The sequence below is a fragment of the Gobio gobio genome (assembly GCF_949357685.1).
Source record: "Gobio gobio genome assembly, chromosome: 14".
In the NCBI taxonomy this organism is placed as follows: Eukaryota; Metazoa; Chordata; class Actinopteri; order Cypriniformes; family Gobionidae; genus Gobio; species Gobio gobio.
In genome coordinates, this window is record NC_137107.1 from 20,237,021 (window position 1) to 20,255,988 (window position 18,968).

Sequence of the window (18,968 nt, forward strand, 5' to 3'; positions counted from 1 at the left end):
GAAGCGATTGCGATTTATTGGACAAACATTCATGATGAAACCAGAAAGTGACCCACAGTCTCTGTTCAACTTTCTCTTCATAAATACATTAATGCTAGCCTGACAAGCCAGACCCACATCAAGACGTTGGGTCTGGGAACACACCATTGGAAGGGCTCAATCCGAGGGGCGGGATAAACGGTGGTCTTTCAAATTTCCTCTGCACACAATTGGATAGGGCTACAACCAACCAGAGAGCAACGTGAAGTGGAGCTAGTTGATGGATTAAATTTTCGCTGTATCCGGTCGGCAAAACTCCAAGATGCAAGTTGACATTAAAAAAACTGATGAAAATGAAGCGAATTTATGTTTTAAACAAGAACACATATCTGCTCAGAAAAGTCAACCTATTTCAAAGGGAAGTGTTCATAACTCATTGACAGATAAGTTTGTTGTTTGCTTGCCAGCTTCTGTGGCTAAAAAAGATGGAAAAACTATATTATGTTTATGTATATTTTGCTAAAAAAATCTACAACTATATTTGGATTTACTTAAAGACTCCGAAACTCCAAAACTCCGTCCTTTCTTACGAATGACTTCAGTGCCGTTCTTTGTTCTTTTCTCAAAGAAAAGCTTAACTCAAAGTCTGCCAGAATCGCGGCCAAAGCCGATTCGAAAGATCGCCGTTCGCCAGCTTCTTTGTTTACGAGTAGCACGCGGAACCACCACAACTCTGCCGTCATTATGTTAAGCCCGCCCACTGACTCTATACACGCTGTGATTGGCCTGACCAGAGTTTGTATTTTCCAGCTCGCAGGTCTACTGAGAGTTGCAAGACTACACTCGCAGCAAATTAGATTTGCTGCCGCTAGGGTGCGTCTAGGTTTCTAGGCTACATTAATGCATAATCTATATACTTGTCCTGTAATTTTGTGAATAAAAATGAATATGTGAACAAAAAAAGAGCCTATTAATGGGCTTATTATGACAGAATTTGAAAGACCCTGTCCATCAAAATGATGTACAATGCGGATATCTAACATGACCTCTGCTATGTACCTACCTTCCTGTGTACCTATCTACATATGTACCTACATCCCTATGCATGTACATACTTACCTACCTGCATACCTACCTACATCCCTACACCTGTACCTACTTACCTACCTACCGGCGTACCTACCTACCGGCATACCTACCTACCTGCGTACCTACCTACATACGTACCTACCTGCCTACTTATATCCCTACGCATGTACCTACCTACCTACCTACATACGTACCTGCCTACGTACCTACCTACCTACATCCCTATGCATGTACTAACCGTAACCCTCTCTACGTACCGGTGTACCTACCAACCTACCTGCTTACCTACCTACCTAACTGTGTACCTACCTATGTACCTGCATACCTACCTACTTGTGTACCTAGTACCTACCTACATACGTGCCTACCTACATCCCTACCTACTTATATCCCTACGCATGTACCTACTTACCTACCTACCGGCGTACCTACCTACCTACATACATTACCTACCTGCGTACCTACCTACTTATATCCCTACGCATGTACCTACCTACCTACCTACATACGTACCTGCCTACGTACCTACCTACCTACCTACCTACATCCCTATGCATGTACTAACCCTAACCCTCCCTACCTACCTGTGTACCTACCTACCTACCTACATCCCAATGCATGTACTAACCCAAACCCTCCCTACCTACCTGTGTACCTACCTGTGTACCTACCTACCTACCTACATCCCAATGCATGTACTAACCCAAACCCTCCCTACCTACCTGTGTACCTACCTGTGTACCTACCTACCTACCTACCTACATCCCAATGCATGTACTAACCCTAACCCTCCCTACCAACCTGCGTACCTTCCTACCTACATACGTACCTACATCCCTACACATGTACCTACCTATATACATACCTACCAATTTACCTACATCCCTATGCATGCACCTACCTACCTACGAACCTAGCTACCCATCATAGGTGCTTCTTATAAAGATGATTTAATACCAAGATTTCTGTCAATTTCCACTTCTGATCCATAAATATAAAATAATTTGCAATATAAAATCATGGTAACAGGATTGACAATTTAAGATTGCCCAATAATGACAAACATTTATAAAAAAAAAAAAAAACTTTTATCCAATGTACCTTCTGATCACACTGCAAAAAAGTGATGTTCTTTCTCAGTATTTCTTTCTTTTCCAGTGCAAATGTCTCAAGATTCTTAAATCAATATACATTTACTGGAGATGCAAGGTGACATTAAAAAAAATGATGAAAATGAAGCGAATTTATGTTTTAAACAAGAACACATATCTGCTCAGAAAAGTCAACCTATTTCAAAGGGAAGTGTTCATAACTCATTGACAGATAAGTTTGTTGTTTGCTTGCCAGCTTCTGTGGCTAAAAATGATGGAAAAACTATATTATGTTTATATATATTTTGCTAAAAAATCTACAACTATATTTGGATTTACTTAAAGACTTGTTCAAAATAATTTAAAAAAGGTTTCTCTTGGGTTAGGTTTATATTAAAAACTTGTGTATCATCCTGGAATGGCCTATTTGGCAACAGGTATAAACAATTTGGTCCCATCGATTTGAAAAATGATGGAAACTTCTCCCAACATTTGGGCTAATTTCATGGAGTTTGTTTATGGTGTATATATCCCACTTGGTTTGCCAATTAATTATAGGTTTTAGATTGGAGGGATTGTGCAGTTTTTGAGGTCTGCTGAAAGTGCCACTTTTGCGTCAGTATCTGCTTCATTGCCTGTGATTCCACAGTGCCCAGGTACTCAACCAAAGTAGATATTAAAATAATGAACCTCGAGTTGCAGCAGTTTGCATAAAATCTTTACAAGTGTTGTGTTATAATTTTTAAGGGATGACACATTGCTTGAAGACATGACTTTGTATATGTTATTATAAGAACAATTCTCTGTTATTGTTTGAAGCATAAACTAAGGTAATTTTGTTACATTTTTCAAGTCTTAATTTTACATTTACATTTATGCATTTGGCAGATGCTTTTATCCAAAGCGACTTACATTGCATTCAAGGTACACATTTTGTCAGATCTTGCTTTCCCTGGGAATCGAACCCATGACCTTGGCGTTTCTAGCGCCACGCTCTACTGTTTGAGCTACAAGAAAGCTTCTTTTACACTTCCATCTTAAGCAAATGTATCTTGATTTAAAGATGTTTAGATATTTGCATTGGAAAACAGGACAAAAATACTAAGGAACAGTACTGAGGACTTTAAGACCCACAGAAACCCTGTTATTTGTAATTAATTGGTGAACTTTAGTAAATATATCAAGTCAGTTTTCTACAAGTTTACACAGGTGTACTTCATGTTCCAATAACGTTTGACATGCAGAAAGTGTCCATATCCTCTGTTTATAAAAAATTTGCACATTTGCAATTAAAAAGTGTTGCAAATTTTCTAAAGTGGGAAATGTGCAAAACATGTCTGAAATGTTTATTTGCATGTACAGTATTTTGCGAACCAAATATATATTAGTCCAATATAATGAAAAACAAACACTACTAAAGCAAACTAAAACTAATTTTTTAGTAACTTCATATTCTGTGAAGACATGCTTACCATCATGATTCAGAACTATGATCTCCTTCTGAAGTTAATATTTCATATCAAGTTTTAGCTGAGAACTTGAAAAAAGGAACACTCGAGTTTACAAGAACTGTTTTATTTGTTCACTCATACTGCAAGCGTGTTTATATTTACATCAAATCATTCAAGTGAAATTAGTTTTATAGTGTAACTTGATGCTCAACAGGATTTTTTTGATACTTGAAATATTTTTTAATATATATATATATATTTTGAATAAAATATAAAGGTGGTTAAAAATGTCAGACAGGCAATCCGCATGGCTTCATTCAGTTGACACATCTGTATTTTTACTTTCACTATAGCGAATTGCTGAGCGGAAGGGAGGAATCTTTGCTGTCCGATTCTTGTATCTGCTCAAAGTTTCTCACTACATCCTCAAGGAAATTCACCACAGTCTTCAGATCCTCACTGTTGTCCAACACGGTCTCTCCTAGTGGTCCCTTCAGCCTGGTCAGTGTCTCGTTGAGCACCATCAACCCATCTTCAGGCTCCGCTTCAGGCTCCTCCCCTGCGGCACCGTCAACCCCGGCAACCAAAGCCACGCCCTTATCGCCAAGGTAACGAACCAGGAAGCCCTGTAGTACTGGCCTGGATTGGTCACTCAGTGATGACCTCAGCGCTGGAAGGTCATCAGGCTGGCATAGGGACAGGAGGTGCAGGAGGGCACGGCAGAGCTGTGAGCGTAAACTAGCACAGTATCGATACTCAAGGAAGTCCTCTGTATCTTCACTGTGTTCAAGGGCCTGAGCCAAAGCTTGCCACACCTCTGCAAACTGGTGAATGTCACCGTAGCAATCTCGCGTCGAGGGAACAGAAAGTGCAGCAGCGGATTTGATGCGTACTTTAAAGTTCTTGCAGGAAGTGACGACGTAGGACAGGGCAGAGTAAGCTTCCTTAGACCAGACAGCAGAACCTGCAAGTGAAGTGGTGTGTGTTAAGGTATGTTCACACCGTGTCAGAATTACTGCAATTACAAGATTCCGACTTCTTGTAATTGTGAGTTGTATGAGGATGTGAGCACTTGTAAACTCTGATTTGTACCACATGACCATAGAAGATTCATTTTGATGTTTTTAGTGTTGCTATAGAAACATGTAATTCTGAGTCTGACGATGTGAAGAGCCAACACATACTCATTCCCAACTCTTGGTCAGGACCCCACTTTTTAATGCACAGAGTATCCCTTATTATTATGTATTTATTCATATATTTTTTTTGTGTAGGATACTCCATTTCTTTCAGTTGTTTGCCTTACGTGTCAGATCTAGCATTTAACTCTTTTCAAAAGTAGAAATTATTTTAAAAATATTTATACTTTCATATTTTGGAGCACCTAACTCCACTCCAACCTCAAACCTACCCACTTTTCAACAATATAAAACACATAACGGGCAAAAGTATTTATTGTAAAAACTGACCAAAAAACTTCTCTCTTACTGTTGTAACCTTTATTCCCTGAAGGAGGGAACGAGACATGGTGTCGATGATTGACACTAGGCGTCCCACTTGGGAGCCCCAAACACCTCTGACACTTTGTGAAAAGGCCAATCAAAAATGGAGCTGCTCATAGCTTCTAAGGGCGTTTTCACACCTGAAAGTCCACACCAAGGTCCGAACCGAAGTTCATGTTTTGATAAATTTTATACATTCGGTTAGTTTTGGTTTGGTTTCACATTGCAATTATGCAAGCGCACTAAAGAACTTTACATGACGCACTTGCGTCCACTCGTCATCATCTATGTGGGCTGCATCTGGACATTGATTGGTTTGTAAACGGACATGCGTCTGACGTCAGCGTCTTTGACAAAAAATAATGAACGGACGCATATTGTTGCCACTAGTGAACCGTGCACATTGCTTGACTATTTTCTTTTCGTTGCGTTTAAAAGTGGACATTTCAAGCTTTCTATACACATATTTCTCATTTTTGTGAGACAAGTAGCCTGCTGAGTTTCGGTTTATTTGAGACGCACTCCAGTTCATGTGCAGTTCATGTGATCACTCCCGCGATTATTGTCTGCTATTGACTATTTGCTTCTTATTTATTAAATCCAGGCAATTATCTAATTAAACGTTGATTAAAATTAAGATACAATTTATACGAAATGGAATTCACATTAAAGAAAGGCTTTCTAAGCAAAATCATACAAAATTTCTTTCAAAATCATTTCTGACCTTCTGTCTTCTGACATATTGAGCATCTTTTCACTTTTCATAATCAATGTAGCCTAGATTGAATTTAAAAATAACATTATAATATTTAAACATAAACAGGAACTTCGAAGCGTTATGAATCAGCGAGTCGAATCATGATTCGGATCGTGTGTCAAACCGCCAAACTTCTGAAATCACGTGACTTTGGCGATTCAAACCGCTGAATCGACTCACTGATTCATAACGCTTCGAAGCTTCATGATGCATTGTTTTGAAATCGGTCATCACAATATAAGTCGTTATTTAGTTTTTTTTTGTGCACAAAAACTATTCTCGCTGATTCATAAAGTTATTGTAGAACCACTGTAGTGAGATGGACTTTGTAACGACGTCTTTAGTACCTTTTATGGGTCTTGAGAGTGAACCGTGCATTGTGCCAATGGAGGCCTTTCTGAGCCCTCGGATTTCAACTAAAATATCTTCATTTGTGTTCCGAAGATGAACGGAGGTCTTACGGGTGTCGAACGACATGAGGGTAAGGAATTAATGACAAAATTTTAATTTTTGGGTGAACTAACCCTTTAATAAGCAGTTGAAGGAGTTAACGTAATGCTTTCCTTTCAAGAATTTAATTTGTTTAAATGTTTAGTTTTTCTTCATTATGATATCAGGAAAGTTACATCACCCTGACACTTTTTAAATTTACACCTCTCCTCAACATACCAAATGATTTGAGGTATCATTCATCTCCACAGCACAAACATGACGGATGAGTTATGCCGAAGTTTTACATTCAGGATTAGAGATTTGTACAAATCCCTAACCAAGAATAAGCGACTTTTGTGTGTTCACTCACCTAGAGGCAGGCTGCGATTTCTGAAGGTATTGCCCAGTGCATAACAGGCGTTCCAGCGCACTTTCATGGTGGCATCTCCTCTAACCGTATCGATAAGTGCCGTCATGGCCTCCTGCAGAGGCTGCTCGAACACAGGCTTTCCCAGGTGCACCGGCTGCAGGAAGTGAAGCAGATTCCCGAGTGCACGGACAGCATTGCTCTTTACCTGCAACACAGGAAAAACTTTATCTTCTTGGACTTGAAGTTCATTCTACTTAGTGTAACTCTATGGTACATTATGGAAAGATGGCTTTTGTTTCTGCCTTTAAAGCCACAATATGTAATTTTTTCGCTTATTCAAAACAAAGGCGTAGCTTGATGACGCCTTGATTTCGCAGAGCTTTTATTATGCCGCAGACGACCGCTTCTGCTTCTCCCGCTCATGCGTATGTGGGGTAATGCAGCGCTCTTTTATCATATTACATACATTTGAGTGTGTTGAAAGTTATGTGATAAAGCTACTCTGTGCGTTCATTCGGTGGCTAAGATGAGACACTTGCACACTGCAGTAAGCTAGATCGATATTAGGCATGGTAAAACATGGTACTCGCGGGAAATCAAGAAAACGAGATTTAAATAAAAGACTAACTGTGCTGAGCTATATAACAATGATTCGTATTCTGTTGATTAATGTATCCAAACAGTTGCTCACCAGTCTAATAAAACATAATAATTATATTAAAGCGTCAAAATATATATATTTTTTTACTGGACATCGAGGGTAATGTGGGTATGATGTCCTTGATAGGCGACGCACGGACACGGTAATTTGCTTATTTCTCTGGATTTAAACATTATTGGAAACATTTGGGATAGTGTAAGTACACGAGTCAACAAAATATATAACATTGTTCTAGTGGTTTTTAGATATCTGAATCCAAAAATCGTACATATTGTGCCTTTAATGAGGATGCGGCAATATTCAAAATGTTATTGATTAACTAATAAATAATGGGTTATACTTTATTTTACAGTACTTACAGTGTACTTACCAAAGAAAGTACAGGGTAATATAAGGTAACTACATGGGTTAAGGTTAGGTTTAGGGGTTAGTACAGTTATAATTGCTATAATAAGTACATAGTATGTAGCCTACATGGGGAACAGGACTGTAAAATAAAGTGCTACCACTAAATGTTGGTGATGAATGGCTGATAACATCATAGATCAGTAAATGAGTATTAGAATAGTAATTAAGAACTGAAATGTTTATTACACATTTTAATTACGATACTAATTAGTAAAGTTTTTTCAAGTGATAAATTTAAACTTATCTTTATGCATGAATGTACAGATTTACATTTACAAAAGCAACTCTTAAAGGGACAGTATTATTACAGGGCAAGCACTCTTCAAGAAAAGGTGCTCTTTAGTGAGTCAAATGGGGTTTTAACTTATATTTATTGATTTTAACTGGACATTTCGGTCTATTTAAGATAACATAATTGATAAAATAAATGACAATACAAACTGTTTGATACGGAAAGCTAAAAGCTACACATAATTTCATGTAGTTTATCTGTAGTCAACCTACTCTTTTGAAAGTTTTCTACTCTAAAAACAACAACAATAGCAAAGCTGTTTAAACTATATGAAAATATGCATTACCATTGAAAAGTTTGGGTATGATTCTTTTGTTGAAAGAATTTTATTCAGCACACATTAAATTGGTCAAAAGTGACAGTAAACACATTTATAATGTCACAGAAGATTGATGTTTTATATAAATGCTGATCTTTTGAACTTTTTATTCATCAAAGAATCCTGAAAAAACAACAACAAAAACTGTGATTATAATAAGAAATGCTTCTTAAGCTGTATATATTTTATATATTTAATTTGAAAACCAGTATCTCCCCCAAACCAGTATATATCAGGCAGTCCTAGTCACAAAGTCTCAATTTGTTTGTATCATTTAGCATAAAATGAATTAAGCCTTGATACTTATAAAAAATCGTTTGAAGATGCTGTGAAAACATCAGACATGTGAAAGACTTTTTGCATCACTAATAATTAGAATTTTTTTTTTTTACTATTTAAAATCGCACATTTTTCAGTAATTAATCGCACCTAACATTAAAGATTATTATATTTTTCTATTGTAATTTCACATTTAATCTCCAAATGAATGTAGAAACAACATAAAACCTTGTATCTTGTATTTAAAATATTTGTTTTTATGAAAGAAGGCATCACTGATACTGAGGTCCCTATGAAAATGATTTTTTTTCCTCAAATTTAACCATTAATTATTGCCATTCAGCATTACAGTATAATTGAAAGCTATACATTTTAACATTAGGCTTCAAATAATACAACAACTTTTAGTGATCTTAAAGCAAGCTTCACATAAACCCATTATAATAAATTTCACATTTACCTATGCCCTTCAAGATATCAGGGCTCTTTTTTTTCTATTGGCCAAGTCAGATTAGTTTTACTTGCACTAAAAGTTATTGTTTTCGTTGTATTTGACCCATGTAACCTTGTAAACAGTGCTTTAAGATTTTCAGGTAGATCTAACAGGTAGGATATATACAGAAAATAAATAAAAAGTTAAAGTTATCAAACACTTCACAGTCTTCACTGCATAAATTATAAATAAAATATAGTTTAAACCTTATTAAAGCTAGAAATGTTATTCAGTCAAGAGCAGTGAATGATTTTCTCTTTTTCCTTTGATTGATATTAATGACAGCAGCAGGTTTATTAGGCTGCTGTCAATTTAAGACCTGATGCATATGACCCGGATCTGACACACATCCTATTTTCTCATAACTCTTTACAATTATTTAAGACTTAATTTAACTAATTTAAAACTGTGCTTGTGAGGATACTCGACAAAACAGGCATTGTGGCATAATTTTGTGTGTTTTTGTCAGTTTAGGCACTGTCTGAAGCGATGCATAAGTTGTGTGTGTGACACACAGACAGGAGATTTCACAGCTTGTCTTTTCGCACGAAGCATTTGCATGAATAAGAGTGTGGTCATATAATGTAACGCTAGCCAAAGGATGACGAGAAAAAGTAGATGCTGCATTAATTGCGTTAAATATTTTGAACATGTTAAACTGAAAAAATGTATCACGTGCATTAACACGTTAAATCTGATATCCCTACTAATAATTAAAGAAAAGTACCCACCCTGTCTTTATCTCCTGAAGCTTTAGTGGCAGATCTCAACATGTTCAGCAGCAGCATATCAGAGAACTCCTCCTGAAACTCCAGCCCCACTGACTGCCTGAAAACAACAGATGAGCAAAGGAAAACCGTCAGTCTGCATGATTTATGTAGCAAACACATACACGCAGATGTGGACATTTGCAGCTCTCACATGTTGACAATGAGCGTGTCGGTGAGGTTGCCGAGAGACCAGGCTGCCTTTGCACGGACGTTAGGTGAGCGGTCATCCAGAGCGGTGAGGATGGCATTAGCCGTGTCTGCCACGAACATCACATCCTGTGGTCGTCAAAAAATATATAGTGAAGTTAGTGAAGTTAAATCAATCATCCTTTTGAGATGGGCACTATTTTTCTAGTTAGATGAAGGTGGATTTACTTATAGTTAAACTTGTAAATGTATATATTCCTTCATTATATGTGACCCTGGACCACAAAACCAGTTATAATAGTCAATTTTTTTAAATCATCTGAAAGCTCCCCATTGATGTATGGTTTGTTAGAATAGGACAATATTTGGCAGAGATACAACGATTTGAAAATCTGGAATCTGAGGGTGCAAAAATAATCGCCTTTAAAGTTGTCCAAATTAAGTCTTTAGCAATGCATATTAATACTATTAATAATACATTTTTATATATTTACGGTAGGAAATTTACTAAATATCTTCATGGAACATGATCTTTACTTAATATCCTAATGATTTTTGGCATAAAAGAAAAATCGATAATTTTGACCAATACAACGTATTGTTGGCTATTGCCACAAATATTCCGACTTATGACTGGTTTTGTGGTCCAGGGTCACATATGAGAAGGCTGATCCTGTACCTCTCTCAGGCAGGGAAAGAGGATGTAGACACCTAGAGCTCTCACAGCTGCCGCCTTCACCAGAGAGTTCTCGCTGTACGTCAGTCCCAGCAGTATCGTGATACACAGCACTTGTGTCTTATCCTGCAGATATTGATATATATATACAAATATCACAAACACATTTTATAACTCACCTCCACATTCGATCAAACTGGAAACTCAAGAGGTCAGACACACTCACGGGCAGCTGGCTAAAAGCCTGTGGCAAGATGGAGGAGAGGGTGTCACAGGCACTGGTCTGTAGGGTGGGATGCTGCTCGTTCTGTAAGGCACTGATCAGTGGACCACTCAAGACTTCCGACCAGAACTGAACCACCTGAAATGGACAAAAGAACAGCATTACATTAAGATGATGATCTTTGAATTCAGTTTAGTTTTGTACCACGTCACACGTTTTTTTTTTACCTGGCAGACAGGCACACGTTTGGCACTTTGTGGAGTGTTGGCATCAGCTCTGTACTGCTGGATAATGCCTGTTCCCAGTTCTTCCAGAAGCTTGGGAAAGAAACAGAAGTGTTAAAACAGACTAAGAAAGAGAAAGAAAACAATATGAGAGGTACTTGTCCATGTGTTTTTTCTACTGGCCCAGGTAAAAAAAGAGGTTTCTATGATATTCTGATCTCTAGTTTGGGCTCAGATCAATGCAAGTGTATGGGATTTTTTCACCCGAGTTCGTGGACTATAACTATAAAATGTAATAATCATTATAATACTTTGAGGAAAAACGAATTCCACACCATAACTATAATACAGCGACATCGCTGGAATCACTTTCAGAACAGTTTTCAGAACATAATAAACAAAAAAAATATTAACAGCCAATCAGAATTCACTTGACTTTAAAGAGCTTGAGCATTTAAAAAGACAGATGTGCGCTTAAAATAAATAGAATGTTATCACCTGCCGTCAAATTGCAGTGAAACGCCATGTGGGTAAAGACATTGCATTTGTTCGCTTCATTTCACCGGATTCGTTTGTAAACAAGAGACTGGATTTGCAGACAGGATGAGATTAAAAACGATGCTGTGCCTTCTGGATCTGACAGGAATGATGCAACACAATTATGTGAGCAAAAATTTCTTTTAATATGTGATAGTATTGTGATAGTATTGTTACGAGTGATATCTACTGATTATGTACGTGTCTAACTAAACATAACTTCCACGATGTCACAGGCTGGAGTATCCTTTGTATTTGAGGTGTTGTTGGTTCATTGTGCTGCGATTCGGGATCAGACCTGGACATGTGTGGGCCAGGACTTAAATAGTGAAATAACATTTGTTTCTTGATGTGCGTTGTTCAGTCTCTTGACTGGTCATTTGAAGGAAAAATACAATTGTGGAAGTTTTAAACATGCTGATTTGTCTGAGGTGAAGTTTTGCTGATGCACGTACTTGGCTTGTGGGTGCGCGTGCACGTGTGTGTGTTAGTTATGCATGGTTCGCGGTTATATACATCGATCAGGCCAGCCAAGTGATAAAAAATAACATTCCAATTAATTGCGGGTGGATAAGACATAAATCATTGTTTGTTTGATAAAGACATTTTGCGAGCCCTGTGGGCGAATCATTCCGTTTGCCGTTTCTCCACATTGGAAGTTTTCAAAACAATTCCTCCATTCCAAATCGTTGGACAATTCCTGTTGCTTATGTGAACAGCATATTTGTGTATTTCATGTCATGTAAGTCATTCTGGTAATTTTACGGTAATTTACTGGGATTACTGTGCTACTGTTAGCATTATAATTTTGTCCATAGTGTGAATTTTTTTTAAATGCTCAAGCTCTTTAATTTCAGGTCGATTCTGATTGGCTGTCAAGTGAAAAAATCTGTGTCGGTATTATTATTAGTTGTGGTGTGGACTCTAGTATTATCATAGAACTAAAGCAAGTATTAAAACTTTATAGCAATTGTTAAGTATGAGCAATAATAATAGTGATTTTTGCCTTAGCAAGCACCACTCATGAGACAGGAAATGACAAGGATCTGGTACTTTAGCGCCATGAAGTTGCACAGATGGCTCTTGCTCTGCGAGACAGCGAGCGCTGAGTTGCCCCAACTCCAAAAGAGACGTCTGAGCCAGTGAGAAGTAACCTTTAACCAGATGAGCCAAAACCTGAAACAAACCACAGGCAAAGAATTAAAGACAAACATTTCAAGAAGCACAAATATTGTGGCTTTAAACATCTTCACAAACGGACCACTCACCTGCAGGGCTTCAAGTCGAACAGGTGATGGTTCCAGCGATGCTCCGCCAGACCCCCCGGCGTCACTATCAGAGTACGGTTCCTCACGAGGCTGTGTGACCAGACTCACGCACAATTGCAACAGCCAGCACGGCCCCTCCGTACCCCCCTCGACTCCTTCTCCAGGAGATGAGGTATCTTCATCTCTCCGAGCGGGAAGTCTCCAGTTGTGAGAGAGCTCCTGCGGGGTCCTGATGCCGGGGGTGTTGAGGGCGGACGTGGATCCGGGCTGCTGGAGGAGGAGCTGGATCTCAGGGAGGGGGGCTTGTGTTGAGACTAATGCACCGAAGAGGGTGAGACAGGACACGCGGACATTCACATCTAACATGGGAGGAAGAGAGGGGATTGTGAATCTTTGAACTGGCTGGATTTTTAATCAATTATCAGGGCAAGCACTGAACATCTGGAGAGTTTTAAAGCGTTAGTTCACTCCAAAATGAAAGTTGTCATATTTTATCCACCCTCATGTCGTTCCAAACCCATAAGACGCTGGTTAATCTTTGAAACATAAATTAAGACATTTGTAAAGATATTTTCCAGGTAACCAAAACACACATACATAGAACGAATTCCATGGTAGACACTGAAGCTTGTGTGTGCATCAATGTTTATAAATGTGAATAGACCCAAATTAAATCTGTTCATCATATAAAGCGATTGTATCGCTTCACAAGACTTGAATTAAACCAATTCATGTGGATTAATTTTACGACACTTTTATGACCTTTTTGGATCTTCTCAGTTTTGGTTACCTGGACTTTCAATGGAGGCACAGAAACCTCTCAGGCTTCATTAAAAATTTGGGTGAACTAAGCCTTTAATACAGGGGTGTCCAAAGTCCGGCCCGCGGGCCAAATGCGGCCCGGGGATGAATTTCAAACGGCCCGCTGCGTGTCTATTAAAATATATGATATGTGGCCCGCCACGGATAATGCACAAATCCTGCAGTTTCACGATGTCAACACAAGGCGGCATTACTAGATTTGAGGCCAGGGAAACAGCGCAACTCGCGAGCTCTGATTCTGAACAAATGCGTTTACCAGCTGAGTGTCTCGATCACGCGCCCACTAAACAGCCCATGAGAAGTATTTGAGTTCGGCGCAGAGGTCTCTGGTACAAGCTGCGAATCTCTCTGTGATTTGTTTTAAAGGTCCCGTTTTTCGTGTTTTTTTGAAGCTTTGATTGTGTTTACAGTGTGCCATATAACATGTGTTCATGTTTCATGTGTAAAAAAACACAGTATTTTTCACACAATTTACTTATCTGTATACTGCTGTTTTCACTGTCCTCAAAACGGCCTAAGAATTTCCTCGTTCTATGAAGTCCCTCCTTCAAGAAATACGTAACGAGTTCTGATTGTGCCAGCGGTTCCCGTGTTGTGATTCGACAGCAGCTTAGCACACGTTGCCCGGGAAGGTCACGCCTCTTACCATAACGGAGAGATGAACGCGCTCAAACTACAGCCCCTGAAGGCCAAACAAAGGTGATTTGACTCCGGGATGAAAATAACAGCGTCTGAACGACATGGCGACAAACACACTCTACGAACGCAACCGAACGCAACACTTCCTCTTCTCCACGAGGGAGCAACAAGACCACGCCCCCTTTTTCGCATATTCTTGTGGGCGGAGGTTAGTCGACAAACTGCTCTACTGACGTAATTAAAGCAGGATGTACATGGATGTAGTCCAAACCGGCCGTTCGCTGTAGGCTTTGAAAGGGAACTTCTGTCAAATAAAATATCTCGCTTGGCATTGAACTTTGAGCTTTATAATTTTACAGGTATTATTTATGATCTAACAGCAACATTACACACTAACTAAAGTTTGAAAAATGGGATCACGAAGAACAGGACCTTTCATTTAAATCCAGTTAAACAGCACTGACTTAATCAACAACAATAACGTGCAAATGAGCTGAGCCAATTCAGTTAAAATACTTTTCAAACAATTCACCAACATTTATCATGGATTTACCGTGGTAATTTGTCAGAAATGTAGGTTAATATCTACATTTTTACATTTTATTTAATTTGTAATGTAGACATGTATTAAATGAGTAATAAAGGTCAAATTGCAGACTATTTTTTGTCATTAACTTGCAGTTTTGTGCATTTGTATTTAAATGTTTATAGACTAAACACCATAAAGCCATTCTAGATATAGAAATAATATTTATTTTTACTTTTTGCCATGTGTGCACTGCAAAACATGCTCTCACTTAGTATTTTTGTCTTGTTTCTAGTATAAATATATCTAAAAACAATTAAATCAAGATGCATTTACTAGAGAAGTGAAATGACATTAGATATTTTTTCTTATTTTCTGGAAAATAAAATAAAATTGAAGTGAGTTGTTGGTTAAAACAAGCAAATATATCTGCCAATGTGATGAGAACAATAATGTTTCTGTTTGGAATCTTGTTTCTTGTTTCAGTCCCAAACACAAACAAGATTATTTTTCTAATCCATTGGCAGATCATTTAGTTTGTTTCAAGCAAAAACTCGATTCACTTAGATTCCCCCCCCCCCAGGAATCAAGAAAAAATATGTAATTTTCCTAAGTAAAAGCATCTTGATTTAAGAATTTTTAGATATTTGGACTGGAAAAAAGACAGAAATACCAAGTAAAAAAAAAAGTATTTTTTGTAGTGTGGTTTTACCTGTGGTGACCTCAAGAGAGCACTTGTTACATTTAAATAAGAATAGAGTTCTAACTCACTAATAATATTTAAATTTCACCCATTAAAACTTTTTGGTTGATGAAAGTTCTATACATTTACATCTGTGTCCTATCTCAAGCTACTGTCAGCTCAAGCTTTTGTCAAATGTCATATATATAAAATATAGAAAAGGGACCGGTATGTTCACAACATCGAATGCGGCCCCTTTTTAAAAAAGTTTGGACACCCCTGCTTTAATAGTACAACTGCAGCATCATGTAACAGTACCTCTGTGGCGTATATATGGACGGATCTGTTTCCACAGTGGGCTCAGCAGGCCCGGTCTAAGGCGGTTATAGGGAACGTTGGACACCAGGTGTGCAAGGCACTGGAAGACAAAACACAAACCGTTCAACTCTTTGTGGAGAAAAAATCTTGCATTCCCTTGATTAGAAGAACAGCAAATACTAACCAAAACCACCTTATATTCCTCCAATGGAATATTTTTGTATGGAACATGTTCAAAGTAATTATATATTTGTGATGCTTTAGCAGAGTACCCACAGGTGTCGTTGATCATTTTTATTCTTTTTTTTTTCATATTTATATATAAAGCTTTGTTTTATTTCAGTTTTAGCTTTAGTAATTTTAGTACTTCAACTTCAACTTACTTCAGTTTGATGCCAAGGCGACATTTCATATTTAGGTTTTTCATATATATTTTTCATCTAATATTTCTGTTTGATTTATTTCAGCTTTATTTCAATTACTGAAAATGAATTTAGACCCTATAAAGTCAACTTTATCATTTGAAATGCAAATTTCTAGGGCCTCTAAATATTCAGCAATCAAAACTTTGCTGGTAACACAATCTACTACATGCCTTCTGTCATCTGATTGGTATTTTATACTTTTTGTTCAAGAAAAAGACCTTTAAGTATCATTTTAAAACTGTCCATCTTCAGGTTGTGGTACACATGCCTTTTTGCTGTGATATCTTTTCAGATTTTTATAAAGTAAAGGTAAAAATCACTTTAATATTGTGAGCAATGTTTGAAGATGAACATTTACTGGACTGAACCAACTTAAGTTTACATGATTATCCATACATTACTTTATCAAAAATCATGTTAAAATGTGTTTTATTATTATTATTATTATTATTATTATTTTGCATTGTACTACATTATATGTCCTGCCCCCCACAATAAAAACTACAGAGCTTTGATCATAAGACTAAGCATTTAAATATCATCTTACTAAAACATATTATTGGGAGTGACACCTGATATTTATATGCATTTTACTTAAGTCATCTGCAATACTGTTGTAAAGATCTTAGCTATCAGAATTATAATCTTACTTTTTGGCTGAATAAATAACAACTGCACCAAATAGCATATTTTTGCTCAGTTTGGGCCTCTGAAAAATAATACTGAGGGATTTTTATTCTCCTTGAGTATGAGCTCCATATTTCCCTATATCATACTATGAGAGCCTTACAGAACCACTTCTTTAGATTTTTTTAATATTTTATCTGAAGTTTCAGTAAACTGTTAAATTTCCAAACTATTATTTCCTATGTCAGGCTGTACATGGTAAATCGTTTTAGTTGAAGCTAATAATAACAACAATGGCATGAGTGTGTGTTCTGTTACCTTTAAGACCTGTGTGAGGGTCTGGCAGGAGGACTCCGCTACGAGCGCTAGCAGCAAGCAGCGGTGCAGCTCTCTGACACTGGCTGCTAATGTGGCCGAGAAAGGAGTGAAGGCCTGTCGGGGCACACTGGTGTCTTCAGCGTTGGAGAGGAACTGTCGGGAACCTTCTAGAAGAGCAGACAGAACCTGCAGAGAACCTGCACGCACCTAGGAGCAAATGGAGTATGTCAAATGCCAACTGTGCTACATTTACCTGATTTCAGAAACTAAATGGGCAACAGTGGGCTTGTGTTTTACCTTTGGGGAGGGGTCCTTTAGGACTATGGTCAGGAGGGTAAGAGGAGGAGGGCCTCCAATCCCAGGAGCATCTGGAACAAAGGAAGACCAGTAGCCATAGAGGATTCGTTTCTCAACACACTTGACCACACCCAGGAAGCACTGAAGCGCACTCTGCCGCACACGTGCTTGATATAACCTAGATGAGAGAGTGACCAGTACAAACACAGTCTCATTAAAACGGAAAACTCGATTAGCCAATTAAAGTGGCATGACGTGAAGGCCAACCCATACTTGGAATTTATCCACAGATTAGGAGCAGTGAGTAGTGAACGCACACGCACACGCACACGCACACGCACACGCACACGCACACGCACACGCACACGCACACGCACACGCACACGCACACGCACACGCACACACACACACACACACACACACACACACACACACACACACACACACACACACTTCTTAAGTAACAGCCAATCACGCTCAAAGAAATGTTTGATATAGCATTTTAAATAAAATAATAACAATTTATTGTACAATTTACAACAGCATAATGACATAAATTATTGTTGTAATATATGATTACTGTTTAGTTATATTTAATTACTACTAAAGTTGTGTCAGAGCAGAAACAGTATCAGACACTTAAGACATACAAAAAAGTGATTATTTATAATAACAACAATAATTAATAAAAATAATATTGATTACAATTACTGTGAACTATTAAACATTAGTTAAAACATATGGATTGTTATTTATTGTTATTAAATGGCCCATTTTAATTCATAATAATAAAATGGTAATGATTTATTGTATAATATAATTGCATAATCATACAAATGTATTGTTATAATTAATATTTAGTTTTACAATTACAGTTGTGTCAGCGCAAAAATATAGTATCAGTTAATGGACAATTAATGAGAGCAAAAAAAGTGAATATACTAACAACAATAATTAATAGTAGTACTGATGTAATATGATAATGTGAATTATTCATTATTAAACATTAATTAAAAACATATGCATTGTTATTGAAGTAAATGGCCAAAAGTAAATTTAAAAATTTAAATAATCATAATAATAATATATACATACATCATGCATACATACATGCAAAATTAAACAATTAAAGTGCATATCTGTTATTGGACACTTAATCACACACAATTAGTATTAGTCTTGAAAAGAAATGCTCGATCTCTACATAATGCTTGTAGAAAGAAAAAAAAAAAAAGCATATTTAAACATTTGTGTGTCATTTACCACCTGTCAATTTTTTATTTGACCTAATAATGTAAGAAGCATTTCCTGGCACTAGTGGTCTGAGAGTCATACCTGAGTTTAGA

The 18,968-nt window shown here is 37.4% G+C and overlaps 1 protein-coding gene across 1 annotated transcript in view; it reads right to left on the minus strand.

Moving 5' to 3' along the window:
- Positions 1-3,762: 3,762 nt before the first annotated feature.
- heatr6 (HEAT repeat containing 6) overlaps positions 3,763-18,968 on the minus strand; it is a gene marked incomplete at its 5' end in the record, with an annotated part of 19,302 nt that continues 4,096 nt past the window's right edge. Inside the window, 12 exons of the mRNA XM_079834535.1 lie at positions 3,763-4,574; positions 6,672-6,876; positions 9,855-9,951; positions 10,045-10,169; positions 10,720-10,842; positions 10,943-11,077; positions 11,167-11,256; positions 12,754-12,876; positions 12,969-13,327; positions 15,956-16,055; positions 17,326-17,532; positions 17,623-17,800. Of these exons, the coding sequence (XP_079690661.1) occupies positions 3,958-4,574; positions 6,672-6,876; positions 9,855-9,951; positions 10,045-10,169; positions 10,720-10,842; positions 10,943-11,077; positions 11,167-11,256; positions 12,754-12,876; positions 12,969-13,327; positions 15,956-16,055; positions 17,326-17,532; positions 17,623-17,800 (2,359 nt within the window). The 3' untranslated portion in view covers positions 3,763-3,957. The remainder of the gene's footprint in view (positions 4,575-6,671; positions 6,877-9,854; positions 9,952-10,044; positions 10,170-10,719; positions 10,843-10,942; positions 11,078-11,166; positions 11,257-12,753; positions 12,877-12,968; positions 13,328-15,955; positions 16,056-17,325; positions 17,533-17,622; positions 17,801-18,968) is intronic.